Raw genomic sequence first — 21870 nt, forward strand, 5'->3', positions numbered from 1 at the left:
TAATTTCTGAACTTCAACTACCACAGCGGCGGGAGCCAGAGCACGATATAGAGCAGTGCTGGTCTGCAAACTGTTACTAGACAAGACAAGTCAAGAAATTGAGAGTAACTAAGTAGAAACCTTTAGAGTCATTTGTATTTTGAATCTAGTAATAAAAAATGTGTACTTGCATTTAAGCTCTTCTTCCTGGGAATTGGTTTTTATTGCATTTTACAAAAGAATCAGTCTGTCACAGATTGGCAACCACAAAAACTGGTTCTTCACCCCAGATAGTTTGATAACAAGGAACTAACAGGAGCTGTGGAGACCAGCAGCCAGGCCTGTGTTAGAATCGTGACTCTACCACGTAGTGGTGCAGTGAACCTAGGCAAAGTATTTGCCTTTCCTATGCCATAGTTTCTTCATCTGTAGAACGAGGCGAGAGACATCTACCTCACAAGCTATGTGTGGGTGTTTCTTTTTGTTAATGGCAAGAGAAGGCATGAAAACAGTGGCCACTGAAAGGTGGGTGAAGATCATCCTTGGTCTAGGCCAATGGTTTTCTACCCTTTTTCCCCTTCCCAACACATTAAGGAGTGGGATATACTCCCAATATGACAATTCTGGCTGCCACTTTCTCGAATAAATGACTTTATTTCTCAGAGGTTCCCTTTCCTCATCTGTAAAAGGCAGATCATACCACCTAGGGTTACCATAAGGATTAGATAAAAGAAGCATCTAAAGCACTTAGCTCAAGATTGGTGCACAGAAACAGTTCTATGTTCATCATTGTTATTATTCTGTTAATCAAAGCAGCTGGCTTCCGGGGAAAAGGCGAAAAATGTGTGGCTTATAAAAGCTTCCCCGGGGACCCTAAAATGCCTCCTTAAGATGGCAGGCTCCCATCATCACTCTAGATATTAATCAAATGAGGAGTAAAGCAGTCACAGTTATCAAAAGTCTTATTCTTATTTTATACAATAAATTTCTCCAGTATCTTAGGAAGATGTAATTTTCACTATGAGCTTCAATCTGAACAGCAGATCAGCAGGGGCAGTGTACCAATGACTACATATACCCAACTAAAATTAGGAAAGGAAAAACGTCTAAATTGATTAAAAATACATCTTCCCCATTATTTAGCTAGAAAAGAGAAAGAGGATAACATTCATACTTGCTCAGAGCAATTGGAAGAGAGATTTCCATTGGTGATCCTTTGTAACTTTGTTTTTCTCCAAGAGCATATTTGACTTCTTGTCCATTGATGACCACTTTTTCTATTGTAAGGTCCTTTGTATCCAAAGTCTAGAATTAAATTAATATTTTTGAATGATAAGAAAATAGTTTTATACACCAGAGAAAACTAATATTAGTCAGGTTAACTACAGTAATTACAGAATAGAACTAGTTGCTTATAGAGAATAAAATTACAAGAATTAAAGAAGTCAAAAGTTAGTGGTGATCTCATCTCTTGGGACCCTAAGCTCCCCAAAATTTTTGAGTTCTACAATGTGCATATGTATTGTTAGGTAATTCTGGGGTAGTCACACCAATTTTAGGCTTTAAATAAAAATCAAACCTAAATTAAAATGCCTTTGCTTCTGTCTTCTAAGACTTAAACTTCTCTGCTATGAAGAAGTTGACCTATAACTTGTTTCTTTCACCATGACTCCTCAACACCTCTCATCACATATTTCTTCCTGGAATTCATACCGTCCAACTCCTATGTACTTTCATATATCCAAAAATTAAAACAAACCCTGCCACTTGTTAGGCAAATGAGGAGGCTGTACATTGCCGTTATTTATCTAGAAAAAGCCCAACCTGGTGTGGCAGCTCTGACCGAATGACCCCATAGAGGATTGGGAGAACAAATTTATTGCCACGGCCAACTAAGGACAACTGCTTTGGGCTGGAAGTGCCTGAGTGTTTTCCATCCCAATAATCCTCTCTTTGAACTCTAGAAACCATATCCTTCTTTCTCTCTCTACTAATCTCTCACTCTGGAATCTTCAACCCTCCTATGCCACAACACTGTCTCCAAACACCCTAACAAACCTCCCATATCATTTTTAAAACTTCAATGATCCTTCTGTCCACTCTGATAACTCTTATTCCTTTTCCTTTCTTAAACTCCCAGGGCAATCTATGGCTGCTATTTCCACTTCCTCGTCAATCTCTCCTTCCTTGCCCCTCTTCAATCTGGCTTCTAGCTCCTCTGCTACTGAAAGCTCCTCCTGATCAACAGGTCTTTTCTGTTCCAGAACCTTGATCTTTGTCCACACGTAGCCCGTAGGGACCACGCCACCTGTCTGAAGTCCTTTCCGTGACTTCTTTGACTTTACACATAAATGGTTCTACTTATCTAAGCTTTTTCCTCCTCCTCGTTCCTAACTCCTAAATATGGACATGTCCCAATGCTCTAGACTTGGTTGGGCCTTTGATTTTCTTACCATATTCTTCATTCCTAGTTCTCACTCATGCACGCACCATCAACTAGTACCCCTGTACAGATGACTACCAGTCTATTGCTACAGTTGTATCTCCTCCCCGAGGACTCTAGCTGGATATCTCTAATTGTCTGCTTCACATTTCCATGGGAAACAGTGCCTCATATTCAGCAGGCTTCCAAAGATTCTGAAAATGAAGCCACCATCATGTCCTGTAAATCAGCTCTCTCCCCTGATTTCTCTATTCTGTTAACAGATCTCCTCAGGGTACCTAAGGTTTGAAACATTCAAAGAATCCACAACGATTCCACTTCCCAATCCCGCATAGCCAATCGCCAAGGTTTTCTCTTACACTGGCCTCATACTTTCTTTTCTTTCCTTCCACCACCACCCTAGGTCAGGCCTGCTTTAGAACTGCCTACTATCTGATCTCCTTGCCTCTGGCATCTTTTCCTTGACACCTGGCCTGGAACAGCTTAGGGAGGTAGATGGCCAAGAAACACCATTTCCAGTTGCCTCTCTTTTATATTAGTTAACTGTGTGTGGGCCATAAGCTCAGGAAGTCAGAGGGGCAATCATTAATTTGATTCCCACCTCTCTAGAGTCAATAATTTTTGGTTGGGAAGAAATTCCCGCCCTGGTTTAACTTTTTTTCCCTGTTTTGTAAGAGCAGCCAAATCTGTTTCCCTCATATGGGAATGGGCAGTTACTTCTTTCAGGTTACTCTCTTTTTGGGGGTAGCTCAACTGTTGCCCTTACTCTTAAATTAGTAGAACTGATTTATCTTCCTGCACTTGCATATTCAGAATATATGGTTTTATTAGGTTAATCTCTTATTAAGAATAAGTTACTCCTTTGTCCCTTCATATTCTAGTACCTATTTCTGAATATCTGATTTGTTTTAAAACTTTGATGTGAATATCTATGTATATAACTACTCTTATAACCATAAGGATGAATTAATTGGGTCACTTCCCAGTGGAATACATTCTATTTTCTGTATTGCCTGAACTTTTCAAATTTGTTCAAAAAACTAAGGTTATTGTTATGCCTTTTTTGTGAGTAAGCCCAACTCTTTTTTTTCTGTAGCATTTACTGTACCACATTACAATGATCTGTTGTTGTTACAAATGCTTTTTTTGAAAGTGGGTGGCCAGGTCCTTCTTTCTAGTCTCTCTAATCTGGAAGTTCCACTGAAACCTGTCCACTGGGGGTGACCCTGCTGGTAATTGAAAGACCAGTGGCATAGCTTTGAGCATCACAGCAACACACAGCCACCCCTGTATATCTCCAGTCCTAACCTCAGCTGTAATTCCCAGATCACTTAAGAAATTCCTGTCCAAATTTCACTAACAAATGTTATTAAACAATTGATCAAAAATAGTAATAGGGAAGAAAAACAAAGGAAACTGGATAAGTTGTCAAGGCAGAATTAGTACTTTTCAACAAATTTTTATTGAGCAGCAGCTATGTATGAGGCCAAGATATCCATAAGTAGTTATAAGAAACAGACCTACCAAGAGTAGGAAGTTAGTGAGGATATAATTTACTCTATCTTACAGTGTCCTCTTTGAATAACACCCCAAAAGTACAGCTGCTTCTACTTCTAAGCAGCTGGCCAGTTGCCATGGAATATATAACAATTCCCTTTTTGCACAGGCTGCTGGGAAGTTTCATGTCAACGTCATGGCCCACTTCTTCTTTTGTGTCTAGGGCTTTATGTCATGTGTTTTGTTTTTCCTGTCCTTATTCTCTCTTCCTCCAAATTCTTTAACTATTTTTAATCTTATTACACTGTTATGTTGTTTTAAGCAGTCTCAGATTCTTTCTGCAACAAAGCAGGGTTTAAATAAAAAAGCTTTAGCCTTCATTATTATGTCTCTATATTTTCTCCTTGTTATTTGCAGGATGCTGTAATGAAAAAACCATGGGGTTATTAAGAACAAAACCGAAACCAAAACAACACCTTGATTAGATTCCCAGGTCAGGCATTTACTTTGTGAAGATTGGAGAGTCCGCAGTCAGAAAGATCTGCGTTCAGTCCCTGGCCTCTGCCAATTACTAGTATACCATCTCGGCCAAGACATGAAAACCTCTTTGAGACACGAACTGAAAGAACACCTGAAAAACTGAACATTTCAATAAAAGAAACAAATGCTTGAAACTTATCACGGAAGAGTACTAACCTTCAGTGCAAATAACCCAAAATTTCTAGAGGAGTTTCAGAAAAGCTGGGAATTAGTGCTGTTAGAGCTCCTTCAACACTCCCCAGCATCATGGACTCCAAGAATGGAGAAGGTAAAGGACGCATGGTGTCCTCAGCCAGCACTGGCACTGGGTCCTCTCTACTGCGGTGGCGAGGTATGACGCCAGCCCACCTTCAAGATGCAATTAACGCCATTATCACCACAGCCCACTTAAGATTAGGCACTGCTTTCTAGTTGAATTCCCCCATTAATTCATCAAACTTCTGAGTGTCCTCTACATGCCAGGTGCTATACTAAGAACCTGGGATACAAACAGTCATGAAACATATTCCCTACCTTCAAGAGTCCATAATCTACTAAAGGAAAGAAACAAGCTAATGTCGAATAAATAAAACCAACCTCTTGGCCTCAGGTTATTGTTTATAAATAAGCAATTATAAACAAATGTCACTGTACTACAACTAGCCTTCCTTGTGTAAAATCTAAGATTATTATAATTCCAGGCTCTAATTTACTAAACAAACATGCCAACCAGAAATCATAATTTAAAAATCTTACTTCTCTTGAGATTTGGGGAATGCAAAAACAATGCGCAGGTTTTTAGAGTGGGACATTGAAGGGACATTGTTTTGAAAATTTAAGCAACCTAACTCTTACTTACTCATGGAACAAAGGTAAAGCTTTCATTTTTACAAAACAGGTGAGAGTGCAGGGTCATATTAAGCAGTGACGAGCTATCAAAATTCACTTTCTTTTAATAAAAGGAGAGACTGCCTTGAAATAGGACTTGAGTCCAGCCAACCCTGCCTGGGCAAAGCTGTCTGCAATAAAAGACAGCACGGTACTCCAAGAAGTACAACCTACAGGGAAGCAGTTACCTTTGTGCTTATAATACTTTTATTAATTTTCTTCCCTATATACTTTTGATGACTACATATCAATACATAGAGCAATCATCTATTGTTCAAATCAGAATTAGTCTAGTAAAATGTTAAAGGACAAAAGGGAAGAAAGCTACGTGCTTGCTATATGAGTTCATATTAATGAACTCAAAATGCAGGCCTGTTACACAAGCAGGAAAAAGAGTCGTGAAAATCACCAATTCTTATCTAAACTTATTATTACGCCCCACCAATTAACTCTACTGATTTCCCTCCATCAAAGCCTACAACCTACATGATCTGGTGGCTTCATGCTGAGCTACAGCAGATATTACCACGCTACTCTATGCAAAATACACTGTGGCTGGTCTTTTCCTGTGCCTCTTATTTCTAAAATGCTCATCTAGGAAATTCTTCAGGTGAAAAGTACAATCCAAATACTATGAAACAATCTGAGGAAGAACACTGAAAACAGGTTATGTTGTTGAGATAAAATAATTTAATAACATTCCATAAATCTAAACAAGTTTTTCATCATTCAATTGGCTAGAGGGCTTGCAGAATTTTCTAAGGGCTTGCACATATTTTCTAAGAAGTGCAATAATTACTTGCTCCTTGAAACCAACTACTAATACATCCTATTGAGACATCCTTAGAAAGCTTGAACGGCCCACTTGTCCTTAAATTATTAGAAGAGAAGGGTGACAAGAATCAAAAGTAAGAAAGACCATGATCCTGGAGCAATAGATGCACCTAAAGTTAGTAGAGACAGGAAGTATGAAAGAATGGGGGAGAGAGGGGTTCTTGGGCTGGGACTCCTAAGGGGGTTGAGAATGACTGGCAGGCAGATTGAGGGAAGACGACAATCGGTCGTATCCTTCAGACCTGCGGGTTGAAATAAAGGTGCCAGGGAGGGAAGAGTGGGACCAGGGATCGGCAGGTTATAGGGTCTGGGACTTAGATGAGACTGTGGAGTGAGTAAGGTGCGCTGGGGACTGGAAGAAATCTGAGGCCTGAGGAGGGAGTTCTGGGCTGTAGGCCGAGGAAACGGGGAGGCCACAGGGGGGATTAAGCGCTGGGAACTAGGATAATGGGGGCAGGGGAGATTCCTGCTAAAATGAAACCTGAGCGCTGGGTGAGGAGTGGGGCGTGGATGGGGCGCTGGACGTGCCCAGGGACTGAGGAGGGGGCTTTGGGGGAAGAGGTGGAGGAGACACTTAAGTTCATATACATAGCGGGTGAGGGAGGGATGCACAGACGTAAATGGGGTTGGGAGGGGGCGATATGGGGTGAGGGGGGCGCTGAAGAAGGGGACGCTGAGGAATGAGTGGGGGCTGGCGAGGAGGTGCAGAATAAGGGTTGCGGACTGCGGAGGAGCACCGAGGGATGCTGGAGCAGACAGGGGCGCGGGGCTGGGAAGCGGCCGGAGCAGGGTGAGGGACTAGAGGCGGGTGGCCGGGGAGAGGCGGGCAGTGGCGCGCGTCCCACCGTACCAGGCTGCGCAGATTGTCCTCCTGAGACTGGACCGTGAGCGCCGCGGTCCCGGTCAGCACCCGGCGGGTAAAGTCGACGCTGCAGCGCAGGTGCAGGTGCTTGGTCTGGCAGACGGAAGCCGGAGAGGCCAAGGAGCACGTATCCACCACCTCGGGCATGACTCTAGGGAGTTGTGCCACACACCGATCCGAACCCCACCACGCTGCTGCCAGACTACTCGACTGAGAACGAGAGGAGAAGGGAGGGAGGTAAAGAAGCGGAGGGATTCGCGGCGCCCACTGGGAAAGGAAGTCTCTTACAGTGAGAGAAGAATACGGTACGGCTTGAAAGGAACTACAAGTTCCGTGGTGCAGCGCGGCAAGGTGTGCGCTTTGTTCCCTGGGAGTGTGTGTGGCGAGGGGGCGCTGAGGAGAACCGAGATTGCTCCCGAAAAGGGAAGAGAGGAAGAGGAGGGGAGTTGGGGCAGTTAGAGGAAAGGTGGGCCAACGGAAATGGTTGGAAGTACAGCGACGGAACGCTTCCATTTCAGTTCCGTTGAACTTCGGTGGAAACTGCAACGGTGATAGAAGAGTGTTAGACCTATTGGTGGTTACAGATAAGGCCGGGACGGCCTAAAAAAGGGATAAGAGGCTTGTCAGAAGCTCAGCGCTTGTGCAGTTCCTCGTTAGTATAGTGGTGAGTATCCCCGCCTGTCACGCGGGAGACCGGGGTTCGATTCCCCGACGGGGAGGCACAAAACAGCTCTTTTTTTTTTTTTTTCTTCCTTTTAATACGCTTGAAAATGGAAATCCTCTTACAAACGTTTTAAAAGCTAATGGGAAAGAAGTAGTCAACGTCAAGTTAACTATAAGACTGACATTTTCAGAGGTTTTTTTTGTTGCTGACTTGCCATGTGGGCAACCCAGTACAAGCAAGCTCAGGTCTGTCAGTTCAACAAGTGTGTCTTAAGTGCTAATTATGTACATTTCCAGGCCCTGGAGATCTAAAACGAAATATGCCAACATTCCCATTTTAGAAATTTAGGAAGATTAGTTTGATGTGTTGTAATGAGAGGATTCTATGATATGAGTATGCTCTGGCTGCAAGATTGGAATGCCAGGCTGAGACATCTAGCTCAGCTCTGGGGCCCATCCAGGAGAAGGTAAGGAAGGATGGAAGGGTGACTTGCCTTTCGGATGGGACTTCAGAGTTGAAACAGGAAAAATTGGAAGAGGACAGGACAGGACTGGGTTTTTAATCTTGAGTGCATGAGTGGGGGACCCATTAAAGAATTTTAAGCAGGGGAGTGACATGGTCAGATTCATGTTATCAGGAGAACAGTGGTGGTATTCAGAGAATGGATATGAGGTGTTAGAACCAGAGGCAGGAGAGTTGGGAAATTATTAAAGTAGTCCAAGAAGAGGATGCTGGGGGCCCGACATAGGCAAGTAATGAGTAAGGATAGAGAGCAAGGAAGGAATGGAAGGAATACTTAAGAGACAAGTGGATTCACAGATTAAGAAGGAGCCTAAAATGATTCTCAGATTTTTGGCTTCAGTGGCTGGGTAATCATTAACCAAAGATAGAGACTATAGGAAGAGGACAGATTTAGGTGGAGAAGATCTAAGTTTAATTTTGGATATATGGAGTTTGAGAATGTATGGGAATCAAAGTGAAGATGTCACTGAGTCACCTGGATATTTAAATCCATAGCTCTGGGGAAGTTTCGGGTAGATATGAGAACATCACATAATGTGGTGGGTGAAACTATGATAGTGGGTAAGCTCAGCCCAAGGAGAGTGTGTAAAGAGAAGAGCAGTGAAAACAGGTTGGAAGCTGGGAGAACATTCAAAGTTAATAAAAAAGGCCTGGAGGATGGGGGGACTCATTTCATGATATATGCATATATCAAATCACCACGATGTACACTTTAAATACCTTACAATTTTATTTGTCGGTTATACCTCAGTAAAACTGAAATTTTTAAAAAGGGTAGAAGGTAGAATAAGAGGAACTCATGAAATAAACTAGAAAGCGCCAACTTGCAATGTCAAATGCAGCCTGGAAGGCTGTTAAAATAAAAAGTAAAAAGTCTTCTTTGCATTTGGCGATAGGTTAGCGGTAGGGAGGGTGGTATTTTTGTTGACCTTTGAGGTTTAGTTGAAGGTGGATGCCAGAAAGCAGTGGGTTGAGCAATAAAAGAGAAGAGGGGAAATAGAACATAGGCTGCTCTGTCGAGATGCTTGGCCAAAGTGAGAAGGGAAGATGAAAAGGGAATACAGAGGAATGCGGCATTGAGAAAGTGTTTTTATGTTTTCAGGACGAGAGAAACTTAAACATGTTTAGATATAGAAGTGAAAGGATTTCTAGAGAAGAGAGAATTGAAGATTCAAGAAGTGTGGGGGATATCTGATGAGCTGAGCATTGGAGCGTGCTGGCCAGCTCCATTGTGTATCAGAGTGATCTAAGAATTAAATATGGCTCCAGCTGCAGAGGAAGATGCTTTATATTTGGGTGTCCTTGGGTTGGCCCCTGCAAGCCAAAAGAGAAACAAAACAAAACAAAAACATCCCAAACTATGAACTCCAATACTTTACACGTGCATAAATCCTAATTCTACAGGGCCTAAGAATCCATGACAGGGTTGACAGCTGCAAACATTTTTTTGAGGTCTAAAATGTGTTCTGGGTGTTACCAAATCTAGGATGACAAATATGATGGAATAGAATTGACTTATTCAAAGAATACACAGTCAAATTATCTTCTTTATGGAGAAAGGATAGTTTGTTTATTTTAAAAGAATGTCAATATCATCATCTTCTATTATTGATTACCAGGAACCCACAGAGTTTATGCCACTGCATTCAAGAACAGATATCCGCAGACAACCACAAATGAATTCCTCAGATTGATTCATAGATTAATCAAAAAATAGATATACAGTTGGAATTGTTTTCTAAGATACCACTGACCCCCCTAAATAGAGAGTGTATAAAATTAGCAATTCACAAACTATAGGTGTGTAACTCGTATACATTGGTGGATTCAGAATAGTTTAAAAAATGAAATTTTCCATCGCTTCTATAAAATAAGGATATTATCAAGGTGTACATACAAAAGGAGACTTTAGCAAGGATGAAAAAGATGATTTATATCAAGTTTTATGAAAAGAAATAGTATATGTGTTTACAGAGCCCTATGAACAGGAAGTATTCCAGCTCCTTTGCTCACCCGGAAAAGTTCCTTAATCCTTCTAGGCGTCGGTCCCCTCAGGATCCTGGAGACACCTCTGCCCCATGGGCTGTTGGAAGGATGAAGTGAGATAATGTCTGTGAAGAGCTTAGCACTGGGGTTGGCCTAAAGTGATCATTTGTTACATTTCAGCTAGTCGTATTATTTCAGTTGTCTTTTATTTGGTCTATTTTGATAATTTTAATACTTATTTTTTCTTGTTTTGTTAGCAAGAGTTTTTAGGAACGCCTGTGAAATGAGAGGCAACCAAGACATGCGAAATGAGAAGCAGATCACACCAAAACCGGCCGCTAAAGAGAGTTGGCAACATTAGCAATGATCTATATTTTTGAAATTCAGGAAATTGCAATTGGTGCATTAACGCTTTCCTTAAAAGGGCATAAAGACTTCTCATTGTTTTCCCCTCTTACTTCACACAGGCCTTTCTTTAAATAGTCAATGCAATTTGCAGATATTTATTAAGTGCACTCTACTACACTATGCTACCAAGAACAGAGTCAGGGAAGGCGCTGCCTTCCCTTTGGGTAATTTACACTCTAGTGCCCAGCTATGCCAATGACCTAAGAGGGCATGGTCTTAAGATGAAGGCGCAAGGAGAACTATAAATGAAATTCTAGGGGGACAAGTTCTGTCATTTTCGGGAAGCTCAGGAATAACATCGTGGGTGATACAGCATTTGAGACGGGGCTTGAAGGATGGGCAGCATTTTAGTAGGAAAAATGGTAGCGGCAGGATTGAGGATGGGGAATGTGAAGAGGGCAGCTTTCCAGGTAAACATAGTAGCAGGAATCAAGGCATGAGGCCAGAAGCAGAGATGTGTTTGGGAAAGAAGAATTCTGGGGGTTCAGAATCCTACAAGTTAATCCAATGCCTCGCACACTTAATAATCTGCCTTTCTTCTTTCCTGGTATGGTAGAGACCATTAGTTGTTTCCCAATATCTGTATTTCTCTTCATCCTTAGTAGTAAAACCCTCGATATTTACCTGGACACTTGGCCTCCCAGAAGACTATATTTCCCAGCCTTTTTTTCAGTTATGACCATGTAACTAAGTTCTGGCCAATGGAAGGTAAGTGGAATTACCAATTATGACTTCTAGGAAGTGTCCTTAACAGAGACTTTTTAAAAAAAAAAAACTCTCTCTGTTCTCTTATCTGGAATGCAGATTTGATGGCTGGAGCTCTAACTGCCATATTGTATCATGAGGTTGGAACCATGTGCTGAGGATGGTGGAGCAGCAACATAGAAGGAGCTATGAGCTGGAAGTAGGCAGGCCTCTGGTCATCATGGAACTCTCCTATGGACTGTGCCTACTTCCAGTTTTGGTTTACCATCATTCACAGGGAACTCAGTCTTTACTAAGAGACCTAGTCTCAGTTGGATGGGTTTATCAGTTTTGCCCCAGGTGCTTAAGACCTTTGTCTATCAATTTGCCACCATTTTATTGTGGACTATTCTGTAAGTCTGAAAAAAACGTTGTTTATAGATAAATCTTTCTTCTATCTTGTGTTTTCTGCTGAAGTATTCTTTCTAATTTAACCATCTCACTACCCTGCTTAAAATCCTTCAAGGTGTCATCAATATCTCTGATAGATATTCTCTACCTTTTTTGGTAGGTGTGGCTGCCTGTGGGTGATTTTGCGAGCTGGGCAAAGAGAGGACACCAAGGGGATGAGAGACTGAAGAGGTGGAGTCGATGTTGGTCCAGAGGACGATTAGAATCAGGGCACATATCTGGTGAGATAAGGGGCAATATGGTCAGAGTCTGATAGAATCTGATTATGGTTGTCTTTCTCTTTTTATGTAAAAGGGAAGAGGAGACTATATATAAAATCGGCTCCTATCTATGTAAAATATTTCTGGAGATACCCACAAGAAACTCATGGTATAGTGAGTAGGAGAAGTAGAGTGGCTAAGAAACAGAGGTGAGAAGTAGATATTTTAACTGAACCACCTGTTAAGCCTTTTGAATTTTGAGGTATGTGAATATATTACCAATTCAAAAGAAGTTATTTACTGATGTTTAAAAGAAATGAAGGTCACCAGAACTAGAATCTACAGACAAAGAAAAAAACAGTCTTCGTGACTCCAGACTTCACACTCTCTGGAGCTGCTGGGCTGGTCCTGCCTGTCCCGTCCACGCCCTTGCTTCAGCCCTGCTCAACTTGGCTTGTCCAGGACAGCACAGCTTGTCTGCTTTCTCTTGCTCTTTCTTAAACTGAAAGTCCTCCCCCCCAACAACCCTCCCCCCTTGCCCCCCCACTGCTCCTTGACAGGCTCTCTTCTTCCCTCTCAGGACGCTGCCTCCCCTTCCTCCAGTCGGGGCTGGAGTCTAGAAGAATCTCTTTCCCTAACAGAATGAGGTGTATGTGACACCCTTCATGTCCTCCTTCCAACGGGTGAGCAAATAGATATGATTTCAGCCACCTTTTTTCATGTTTAGCTCACCAATTGGTTGAGGCAGCCCTGACCCATTTCTCCATTTTCCTGTTAAATCTGTTTTGCCTTGTTCAAGAATTTTACATTTATATTCACACCTCCAGTCTGTTCTTCGTGTCAAGGAAAGGTTGGACAGCTGGGGGTGGGGGGGTGGGCGGGCAGCAGTGAAAGCAGCGTGAGACAGAGTTTTTTCCCACTTTTGTAAAGTAGCGTGAGTGACGGCCCCTCGCCCCCTCCACTCCCTTTCTCTCTCCCTCCTGCCCTTGGCTGGCTGCCTGACAGCACGCAGGGTCTGGAGAGCCTCGCCAGGCACCCTATCTCTTCCCACACTGGTCTGCCTTTTGTTTCTCTTCTGGTGCCCTTGTGCCCTCGGGAGGGACTGGCCTGAACAAGATAGATTGTCCAACTGTGCTGGACTGGAGCCTGACAATCACTGCTGGTCACATCACCTCCTCTCTTTCCCCACAGAGTGTGGTTCCAGGACTAGCAGCTCGAGTGTCTCCTAAAAGCCTCATCAGAAATGCAGATGTCAGGCCCTGCTGGGCCTGCTGCATCAGAATCCGCATCTTAACAAGATGCCTCGAGTGATGGTGTGCGCAGGAAATTAAACCACTGCCTTGAGGCTCAGAGGATGCTTCTGGGGTTGGAGGAAACTCAGTTCAAGAGTTAATCAAACATGTCAGGACTCCTTCCCTTGGAGTCCACGGCCCTGGACCCTCCAGTCAGTACTCCCTTAATCCCCTAATGTCATCCTGACACAGCACCTGCCACACTGTGCATCACTGTCAGTCTCCCCTTCTAGATGGAGCGCCGTTTAGTCCCAGATGGTCTGTTTTCCCTCCCTGCGCACGTTGTCTGAATGACCAATGTGTAAATGAATAAATGAGACTTCACGTGAGGTTCCAGGCATCCTCTTATTCGGTGCTTTATTCTGTATTGACTTTGGGGCAGAGAGAAAGCCACCTTCTGAGCTGCTCCGTGCCCTCTGATGTCATGAGGCAATGGGTTTCCTTGTAACAGAGGATGCCCTTACCACCCTCTTGGGAATGGCAAACACTTTAAAAACATTCTCCTTGAAGCGTACTTTCCATTCGTAAAAGTGCACATATCAGAAGTGTATAGCTCTCTGAACTTTATAAATTGAACTCGCCAGTGCGGTCAGCACCCAGGTTAGATACAGAACATTTCCCCACCCCAGTAGACGCCCCCCTCGCATTCCCTTCCAGCGTCTATAATCTCGCTCCCCAGGGGTGACCACTGCCTGACTTCCAGTAACATACTATATGTCTACTATATGTTTTGCTATCTATGTTTCCTGTGTATAAATGCAGACATACAGCAGGTACTCTCACGCCTAGCTTCTTTGGCTCATTATGTGTGTGAGATTCCTCCACACTGTCGTGTGTCGTTCCAGGTTGTGCCTTCTCATTGCTGACTAGTATAACATGTGTGGGAGGAGGATGATTTATGTATCCCTTCTCCTGTGGATGGACCTTTAGTTCTGGGTGATTATGAATCGTGCTGCTGTGGGCATCCCAGAACATGTCTTTTGGCAAACAATTATAGCCAAGTTTGTTTGATTTTTGTTTTTTTAAAGATTGGCACCTGAGCTAACAACCGTTGCCAATCTTTTTTTTTTTCTTCCTGCTTTTTATCCCCAAATCCCCCCAGTACATCGTTGTATATTTTAGTTGTGGCTCCTTCTAGTTGTGGCATGTGGGACGCCGCCTCAGCATGGCCCGATGAGCGGTGCCATATCCGCACCCAGGATCCGAACCAGCAAAACCCTGGGCTGCCAAAGCAGAGCGCACGAACTTAACCACTCGGCCACGGGACCGGCCCCGGTAGCCAAGTTTTGATGTGCTGCTTTGAAGTTTGGACCCCTTAACCCATGCCAGGTCCCCTCCCTTTGGGACCACTGCACCAAACCCGCACCCATTCAGTGCCGCAACCCCAGTTCTGGAGTCATGGACACAAGCCCAACAGCCCCCGAGCTCGAGTCAGGGAAAGGTGGATCAAGCAGGGAGGCAAGCTGTTTTCAAGTTACAAGAAAAAAATTCTTCATGACAGCTGGTCTAGACCATGCTTTATTTTCCCCACAGTCACTTCTGCTCCTTTTGTGAGTGTGCTTGCTTGCAAGACTCAGCTGTACTGGGTTTTTTTCTGACTCAGAGATTCCAGCTCTACTTATATTTTTCCTATGAAGTAGCCAGTGATATTTCATCAAAACAGGTACTTAGACCTTTTGTTCTGATGGTCTGAAGCATGAGTGGGCTTTGACAAATGTCTACAGGGTTTCATCTTCAAAAGCAGCATTTCTGTCTCATCCTGGCTTTGAGCCCAGTTTCTCTTGTTTTGCCAACAGAACAGGTTATTGCTACTTGCTTGTGAAATATGTTTTCAGCGAAGATCACCCTAAAAGTCTTTCCTCCTAAACATTCTTCTCCTCTACAAATTGGTGTTTGAAGAACTAACTGCTATTTTGTCATCTCTTCTAAAAGGCCTCTCTTACCTAGTATTTGGAGTTGAGCATACCGAGGTCAGACTCACACAGCTGACTTACTCTTCACCTTCTCCCGCAGATGTGGCTCAGGATTTCTCAAGATGAATCACACACGTCCGCCTACCTTCCACCTGGCTTCCACCTCCCTTCCAAGCTGCTCCCTCTTGGCTCCCGTGTAGCCCCTTCTCCAGCTAGACTCCACCTCCTTTCTCACAGAAACACACACCTCACCGTGCTCACCTCTCCTCATCCAGGGCACGAGGCTGGAAGGCCCTCCCTCCCCACGTCTCTCACCTCCGTCCATTGCCCCTATTCTCCATAAAATTTTTCCCAATGTATTTCCTTTTCTCTTTTGGTCCTTAATTTTTCTGAATGGGAACTTTATGCACACTCACATATATCCATGGTCAACCCTCATTATTCACAGATTTCATATTTATGAATTTGTCTACTTGCTAAAATTTATCTGTTACCCCAAAATCAACACTCGCAGTCCTTTCGTGGTCATTTGTGGACACGCGCAGAGCTGCGAAAAGTTTGAGTTGCTCAAGGTTCCTGTTGCCACCTGGGCAACCTTCTTGTTTCTGCTCCTTAACTGTAACAAGTGCCCTGTTTGCGGTCTGTTTCGTGTTGCATTTTTCACATATTTGTGCTTTTAGTTTATGATTTCTCTGTTTAAAATGTCCTCCTAGAAAATCCTGAAGTGCTGTCTGGTGTCCCCAAGCTCAAGAAGGCTGTGATGCGCCTCGTGGGGAACGCACGTGCGTTAGAGAAATGTCATTCAGGCACTAGTCAGAGGGCTGTTGACTGAGAGTTCGATGTTAATGAATCAACCGTGTATTAAATAAGGCGTCTTTAGACAGAAACACACAGAAAACAAGGTTAGGTATTGATTGGTTGCTGAAAGTATTGTGACCAGAGGTTCTCAGGACCCTACTGTATTCTGCTGGGAGCACTGGTTCGCGACTGACTAGTTTGTGGCAGGTCTGTAGAACATAATCACTGCAATAAGGACAATCAGCTGTATGTAGTTCTTGTCCTTTCAGTTGGTTTGCATTTGTTTCTTCCAACCTCTCTCTCTGTTCCCAAAGGAGATAAGATGGCAGGTGTCTTACAGGGAGACCTTACTGTTTCTTTAACTCTCACAGCACCGGCTTAGTACAGACAACATGCTGGGTCCTCAGTGGACACGAAAGGAGTCAAAGAAGGGAGGAGAAGGAGGAAGGAACAAAGGAAGGAAGGACGGCAGAAAGCAAAGATGCACCACGGAAGCTGAGGTTACTGCTTCGTCCAAGAGGGCTTGGGTTCCCAGAATTTCTCCATCTCTCCTCAAATACCGCTTCTTTATTTCTGAGAGGAATCACGGAACTAGAATAATACAAAATGAGAAGTTAAGTGATATTTTGTGAAGGATTTGGCTTTTATTTCTGCCCTTTAAGGAATCAAACAGAGCGAATCTTCCAGATCCTTTTCAGTTTTTTTATTTCTGCTTCCCCCTCGTCCCCCCGTCCCCAATCCTTGGTCTTCACTTGGAGAGGAGTAACTGCAGAATTCCCGAACTTGGCCCAAAGTGGGCATAACTACAACTCTGCCGTATTATCAGACACCTTTTGTGGGTACCAAGCAGCATGGATCCTGCTTGTCCCTGGGAAGTTCATAAACTCATTAGGAAAGTGGAGACCATAAGGTGAAAATGCTAAAGATCAGAGTGGGAGGCTGAATTAGTAAAGGGTATTCAGTGGACCATGCGAAGATGCTGTAGGAATTCAGTGGCGAGCTCAGTGGGCATCTTCCTGGTGGCACTGGGGCTGCATGGAAGCATAAAGCAGGGGTCTCTATTTTTTTTTTATTGCTGACCACTATCGGTAAAACTGTGGGGGCATGCCCTCCGTAAATGTTTGTTTTCCTGTTTATTAATTCTCTCATGTGCCAATATAATTAATGAATATCTTAAGGGACAAAATGCATTGAGGGCGAGGTTCATTGTCAATGGTAATGAATATAAATCCTTATTTTAAATAAGCATCTTAATAATTTTGATTTGCATGGTCGGGGGGGGCTACCTCCTTGTCAGATCTGGTTTGAGCATCATTGTTTGGTTTGTTGAGTCAGTGTGCCCACTGATCTGGAGTGGCAGAATGGAGAACCGTCAGTTCTGCCATTTTCTTGTTGCTCACTTATGCTAACATTCTAACTTCGGCCCTGAGGCTGCAGTCTGTGAAACGGGGCTCCAGAACTTTGAATGACCTGAGTGTCCAGAAAAGTCATGAGGCTGCAGAAGGTTTTAACCAGGGGCAGAGGAAACACTAGCCCACTGAGAAAAGTTAAAGGAATGGTAGAGGGACAAAATGTAGTTGCTTATGATTGCATCTCACAAGTCAGGCCTGTGAAACAGACCAGATATAGAAATAAAATTAGAGATTTCATATTTTCTGCCTGCACGCAAATAATTGCTGTGCGCCATGTGTCCATCTCACTCTTGAAACCCCTCCTGAATGAACGTGCAAAGTTTGGATGGGTAATTGAAAGGGAAACTACTTCCAATGAGGTTGACAGTTAAGAACAAAGTTAGATATCACAGGCAAATTCAGAAAAATAACTGATACTTCTTGAATCCACAGATGTATTTCTAAAGAATGAATCCATCACATTTCACATGAGATGCCTGTGTGCACTGGGGCTGTCCACGCCACCATGGCCTGGTGATGAGGGCAGGAGTTCATTGAGGTTTCCTGTCCCCTGGAAGTGGGGGAACTAGCAGCCACTGGAAAGCTATCTTTCCAGCTTTAAGCTAGCATCATTGAGCCTTGAAAGTGACACCCCATCACTTCTGCCATATTCGATGGGTCGCACAGACCAACCCCGAGGCAATGGGAAGGATTCCATCAAGCCATAAATACCAGGAGGTGGGAATCATTGGGGGCCTTCTTGAGGGCTGGCTATGACCATGAGGTAGGCATTATCATCATTCCCATTTTGCAGAGGAGGAAACTGAGGCTCTGATAAATAAGTAATTTGCTCAAGTCACTCAGCTTGGAACAGATAGAGTTTGAACCCTGGGGTTCAAACCCAGACAGTGTGACCCCATAGCTCATCCTTTCTGAGCACTGTCCTGTATCCTGGCCTCACCACAGGGCTTTTTATGACTTGCTTTCTTCCCCCCACTGCACAAAACATTGCAAGTAAGATATATTTCCTTTTGCTGAAACCATTTCAAAAGTCATTGTTTCTTAAGGGTGGAGGGTGGAGGGTTTCCAAAGAATGAAATATAAGGGGAACATCTGGCCCAAAACCCTACTATGTACACATTAAGTAAGAAAATGTAACACACAGACTACGAATAACAAGACCATTGACCCAATTTCAGAGGCTGACCCTTACAAAATGAACACAGGGCAGAGTGGGTTGTGTGTACGTTCTGTTCAGTTCTTCTCCTTGGATGTTGTTCGGGTCAGGTTTTTGTCTCATGAGGCTGGGTGGGCTAAATTGAGCAACATTTTGCTAAAATAAGTCTGCAAGATTAGGCCCTAAGAAACAAAAGCCGGAAAGAGAAACTACACTTTGTATAAAATGTGGAACTGTGGGATAAAGGCTTGACAACAGTATAATGGGATAGAGGGCAGTTTATATGTGAGAAGGAATGGGATTATGTCTGATATTATATATAGTGTTACCTGTATAAATAATCATGTGAAAGACAAAGTTTTATTGTTCTTCTGTTGTGATTTTTTTAAACCAAATTTGTACTGCATTACACAAAATAATTGTAGGCCATTATTTTAAACTATGTTATAGCACAGCATTAATCAATAAACACATTATTTTACTAAGTTTTTAGCACTTTCTATGTGTCAGACCCTATTCTAAGTGCTTTAGACGTATTAACACATTTCAATTAATCCTGATAACAACTCTGTGAGATGGGTACTATTACTTTTCCAATTTTATAGATGGGGAAACTGAGGCATGAGGACCGCCCTGGTTACGTAACCAGGTTATTTAAGTTGCTAAGTAACCTAAGGTTAAGTAACCAGTCAAGATTATGCAGCTAGTAAGTTTCAGATTTGGGATTCAGACCAGGGGCCACGGCTCCAGAGCCCGGCTATTAATCAGGCTTTTCACCTGGTACGAAAATATGGAAACCCAATTCATTCTCTTTTGTGACTTCCTCGGCCATTCTCGCTGCTGGGATCCCCTCCCTCCCATTCTCATCCCTTTTCCTGCCTGCCCAGCAAACTCCTGCTCTTTTTTCAAGAGTCAACACAGGTTTACGCTCTGCTCTGAAGCCTTCTGTGACTTGCGGACAGATTCAGGCACGTTTTCCCCTGTTCTCAATGTCTTGCTCCTACTGCTGAGACATTTGCTGTTTTTTGTCTACTTAGCGTCTAGTCTCCCTTCTCTGCCACAGTTCTGTGACTCCTCTCCGCCCCATTTCAGGAGTAGCCCATGTGATCCAGGTCTTGCCAGTCAGAGCCCTAAGGAGCCACAGTTCAGAGGCGACCGTGGGAGCCGAGTCTGTCTGATCAGCACGGACCCTGGAACGTGACAGGAGCCGCCAGGGAGAAGCATCCATGTTTCCACTATAATCTGGAGCTGCTGCAGCCTTCTTGTCTGCACATGCAGCCTGAGGATGAAGCCAAAATGAAGGGCGCAAGAAAGGAATGAGGAAGCGGGAAAGAGTCTGCTGGTAGCATTGTGCGAGCCTCTGGGTCAGGTCCCACTAAAAATTCAGGATATACTCTTGGACTTTGTGAGCTAACGAATTCCCTTTTTCAGCTTAAGCCAGTAGGAGTTGTCTGTCATTTGCTACCAAAGGAATCTACCCAGTAGGTATATTCCAATATATTACTATACATCCGTATCTATTTCATTATACCAACGTGTCTGCCTACTTGATCATAATTCTTTGAGGGCAGCAGATGCTCACTAAATATTTGTGAATGAATTTAGCTGCAGAGTGTTTGGAGGGGACCGAGCCTAGGGAAGGGACACCTTAAGGAAGGTTCCTAATGAACTTAGTGCAAGCTGTGATCCAGGGACCCAGGGAGACTGAAGAGTGAGATGGAAGGGAAGGGAAAGTACCCGACAAAGAGTGAACAAGGCAGCAATACAGGGTGGGTGGAACGATAGTTCGATTAAAGCTGGGGTGCTGCCCCATTCTGTGTGTTTATGTGCTTTAGCGAGCTTCTCTTTAGCAGCCAGCCTAAATTAAAATGTAATTTTACTAGCGGGTTATTGCCTGTCTAAATCACCCATCTCTGCCAGTTTATCACAAGTGGAAAAATTAATGTTTGAGAATCAGAGGCTCATGTATGAGCAAATAAGCATGATTGTCACAAAAAAAGAACTTATTAAACAACACCTTTTAGTCTTTATAGGGAGAGGGCGGGGGGTTCAGAAGCCCACACAACTCAGTTTGCAGTGACAGGCAACTCCTAGACAATTTCATAGAGCATCAGCTGTGAGCAAAGGCCCTGAGTGAGATGGAGATTGGCAGGTGAAGTCGTCCTTGCCTTCTCTAACCACCAGCCAAGCGGACAGCCAGAAGGAGACCCGTGGAAGTTATGACCAACAACCCCCAACAGCCAGCTCCAGGACCCAGTGGAAGGGAGGAGCAAGGCCCATCTTCGCTTCCATCACCTCATCTGAAAAAGGAGCCAAGTCCTATTGGGACTCAACATCTTCACTTTCACCCTGTCCCTGGGGCAGGTCGACAGAAACGAGAGGCACATCTGTTTTGCTAGGGGATTACTGCACTTCTGCTCTCCCACATTGTCACTTACCCACAGATTCCAGCTGTAAGACGGTCTCTGGGTGACCTATGCCCAGATCAGCCATGGGGAAGACCCCCTTCTCTGGGATAAGGGATCTGGATCAGTACCGTCTAATGGAATGTTCTGTGATGCTGGAAATTCTGTATTTATGCAGTCCATTGTCATAGCATCAGCCACCTGTGGCTATTGAGCACTTGAGATTTGCCAAGTGCAATAGAGGAAGTAACTTTTTAACTTAATTAGTTAAAAATAAAGTTTAAACAGTGACTAGTAAAACCAGCAGAGAGTTAGCCATTGATGATTAAGTATCTAGGTACTAAAGTTTTTTTCCTTTTGTCAACTACTGATTGTAGCTTTTGGCTGTTCCACCCATTGCTAACTATGCTGCTTAGGCACTATGCTACCTGACTCCCAGTAGGCTCCTATAGGTAACATCTCCCTGGAGCCTGGGGCCCCATGGTAATGGGCGTGTGAGCTGTTTTTCAGGAATTAGAACTCCTTGTCCACTTCAGGCTGGTTGAGATCACCGGCTCATCAACTGGGCCTGCGGAGCTGTCCGATAGGCGACCTTTTGACGTCAAGAGGCTAAAAACTCCACCCTCAGATCATGCCAACGCCGCCATTTTGTGAACATGGGTCCTATGAAGACGCATGGAGTCTGACTACGCTCGCGCAGCTCATCAATGACCTCGCCTCTCCCCACCTCCGCTCGCCTACCTCCACATTTCTGACCACCTTGCCCCCATGCCATAAATATCCCTGAGTCCTTATTTTTGGGGAAGCGAATTTGAGGCTCATGCCCTCGCTTCCTCACATGGCTGCCTTGTGAGTAAACCCTCTCTCTGCTGCAATCTCGTCATCTTGGTGTTTGGCTTTCTGGGCGGCGGGCAAAAACGAACCTGGTTCAGTAACA

At 43.8% G+C, this 21870-nt stretch overlaps 1 protein-coding gene and 2 long non-coding RNA genes across 9 annotated transcripts in view; 1 reads left to right on the forward strand and 2 right to left on the reverse strand.

Moving 5' to 3' along the window:
- Positions 1-7230, reverse strand: part of LTA4H (leukotriene A4 hydrolase) — a 32341-nt gene extending 25111 nt beyond the window's left edge. The window contains exons 1-2 of one of the 2 annotated variants that reach the window (XM_001494765.7): positions 7011-7230; positions 1154-1284 (exon numbers count right to left, since the gene is read on the reverse strand). In XM_001494765.7, coding sequence (XP_001494815.5) covers positions 1154-1284; positions 7011-7169 — 290 coding nt within the window. In that variant the 5' untranslated portion in view covers positions 7170-7230. The remainder of the gene's footprint in view (positions 1-1153; positions 1285-7010) is intronic. The other variant, XM_005606527.4, reaches the window with a different exon arrangement.
- On the forward strand, positions 7021-13578 carry LOC102148913 (uncharacterized). 6 transcript variants are annotated; one of them, XR_011433765.1, is made up of 6 exons: positions 7547-7686; positions 10452-11310; positions 11407-11699; positions 11858-11978; positions 12538-12640; positions 13149-13578. It is a non-coding gene; the product is annotated as an uncharacterized lncRNA (long non-coding RNA). The 6 variants fall into 6 exon arrangements; XR_011433766.1 differs by having other exon boundaries at positions 11407-11506; XR_011433767.1 differs by having other exon boundaries at positions 7551-7686; positions 11205-11310.
- Positions 13579-16070: 2492 nt separating this feature from the next.
- On the reverse strand, positions 16071-21163 carry LOC106782689 (uncharacterized). Its single transcript, XR_001379959.3, has 2 exons — positions 20967-21163; positions 16071-16551 (listed from the first exon to the last, which is right to left on the reverse strand). It is a non-coding gene; the product is annotated as an uncharacterized lncRNA (long non-coding RNA).
- Positions 21164-21870: the final 707 nt, after the last annotated feature.

This window comes from Equus caballus, chromosome 28 (assembly GCF_041296265.1).
Source record: "Equus caballus isolate H_3958 breed thoroughbred chromosome 28, TB-T2T, whole genome shotgun sequence".
NCBI classification, from domain to species: Eukaryota; Metazoa; Chordata; class Mammalia; order Perissodactyla; family Equidae; genus Equus; species Equus caballus.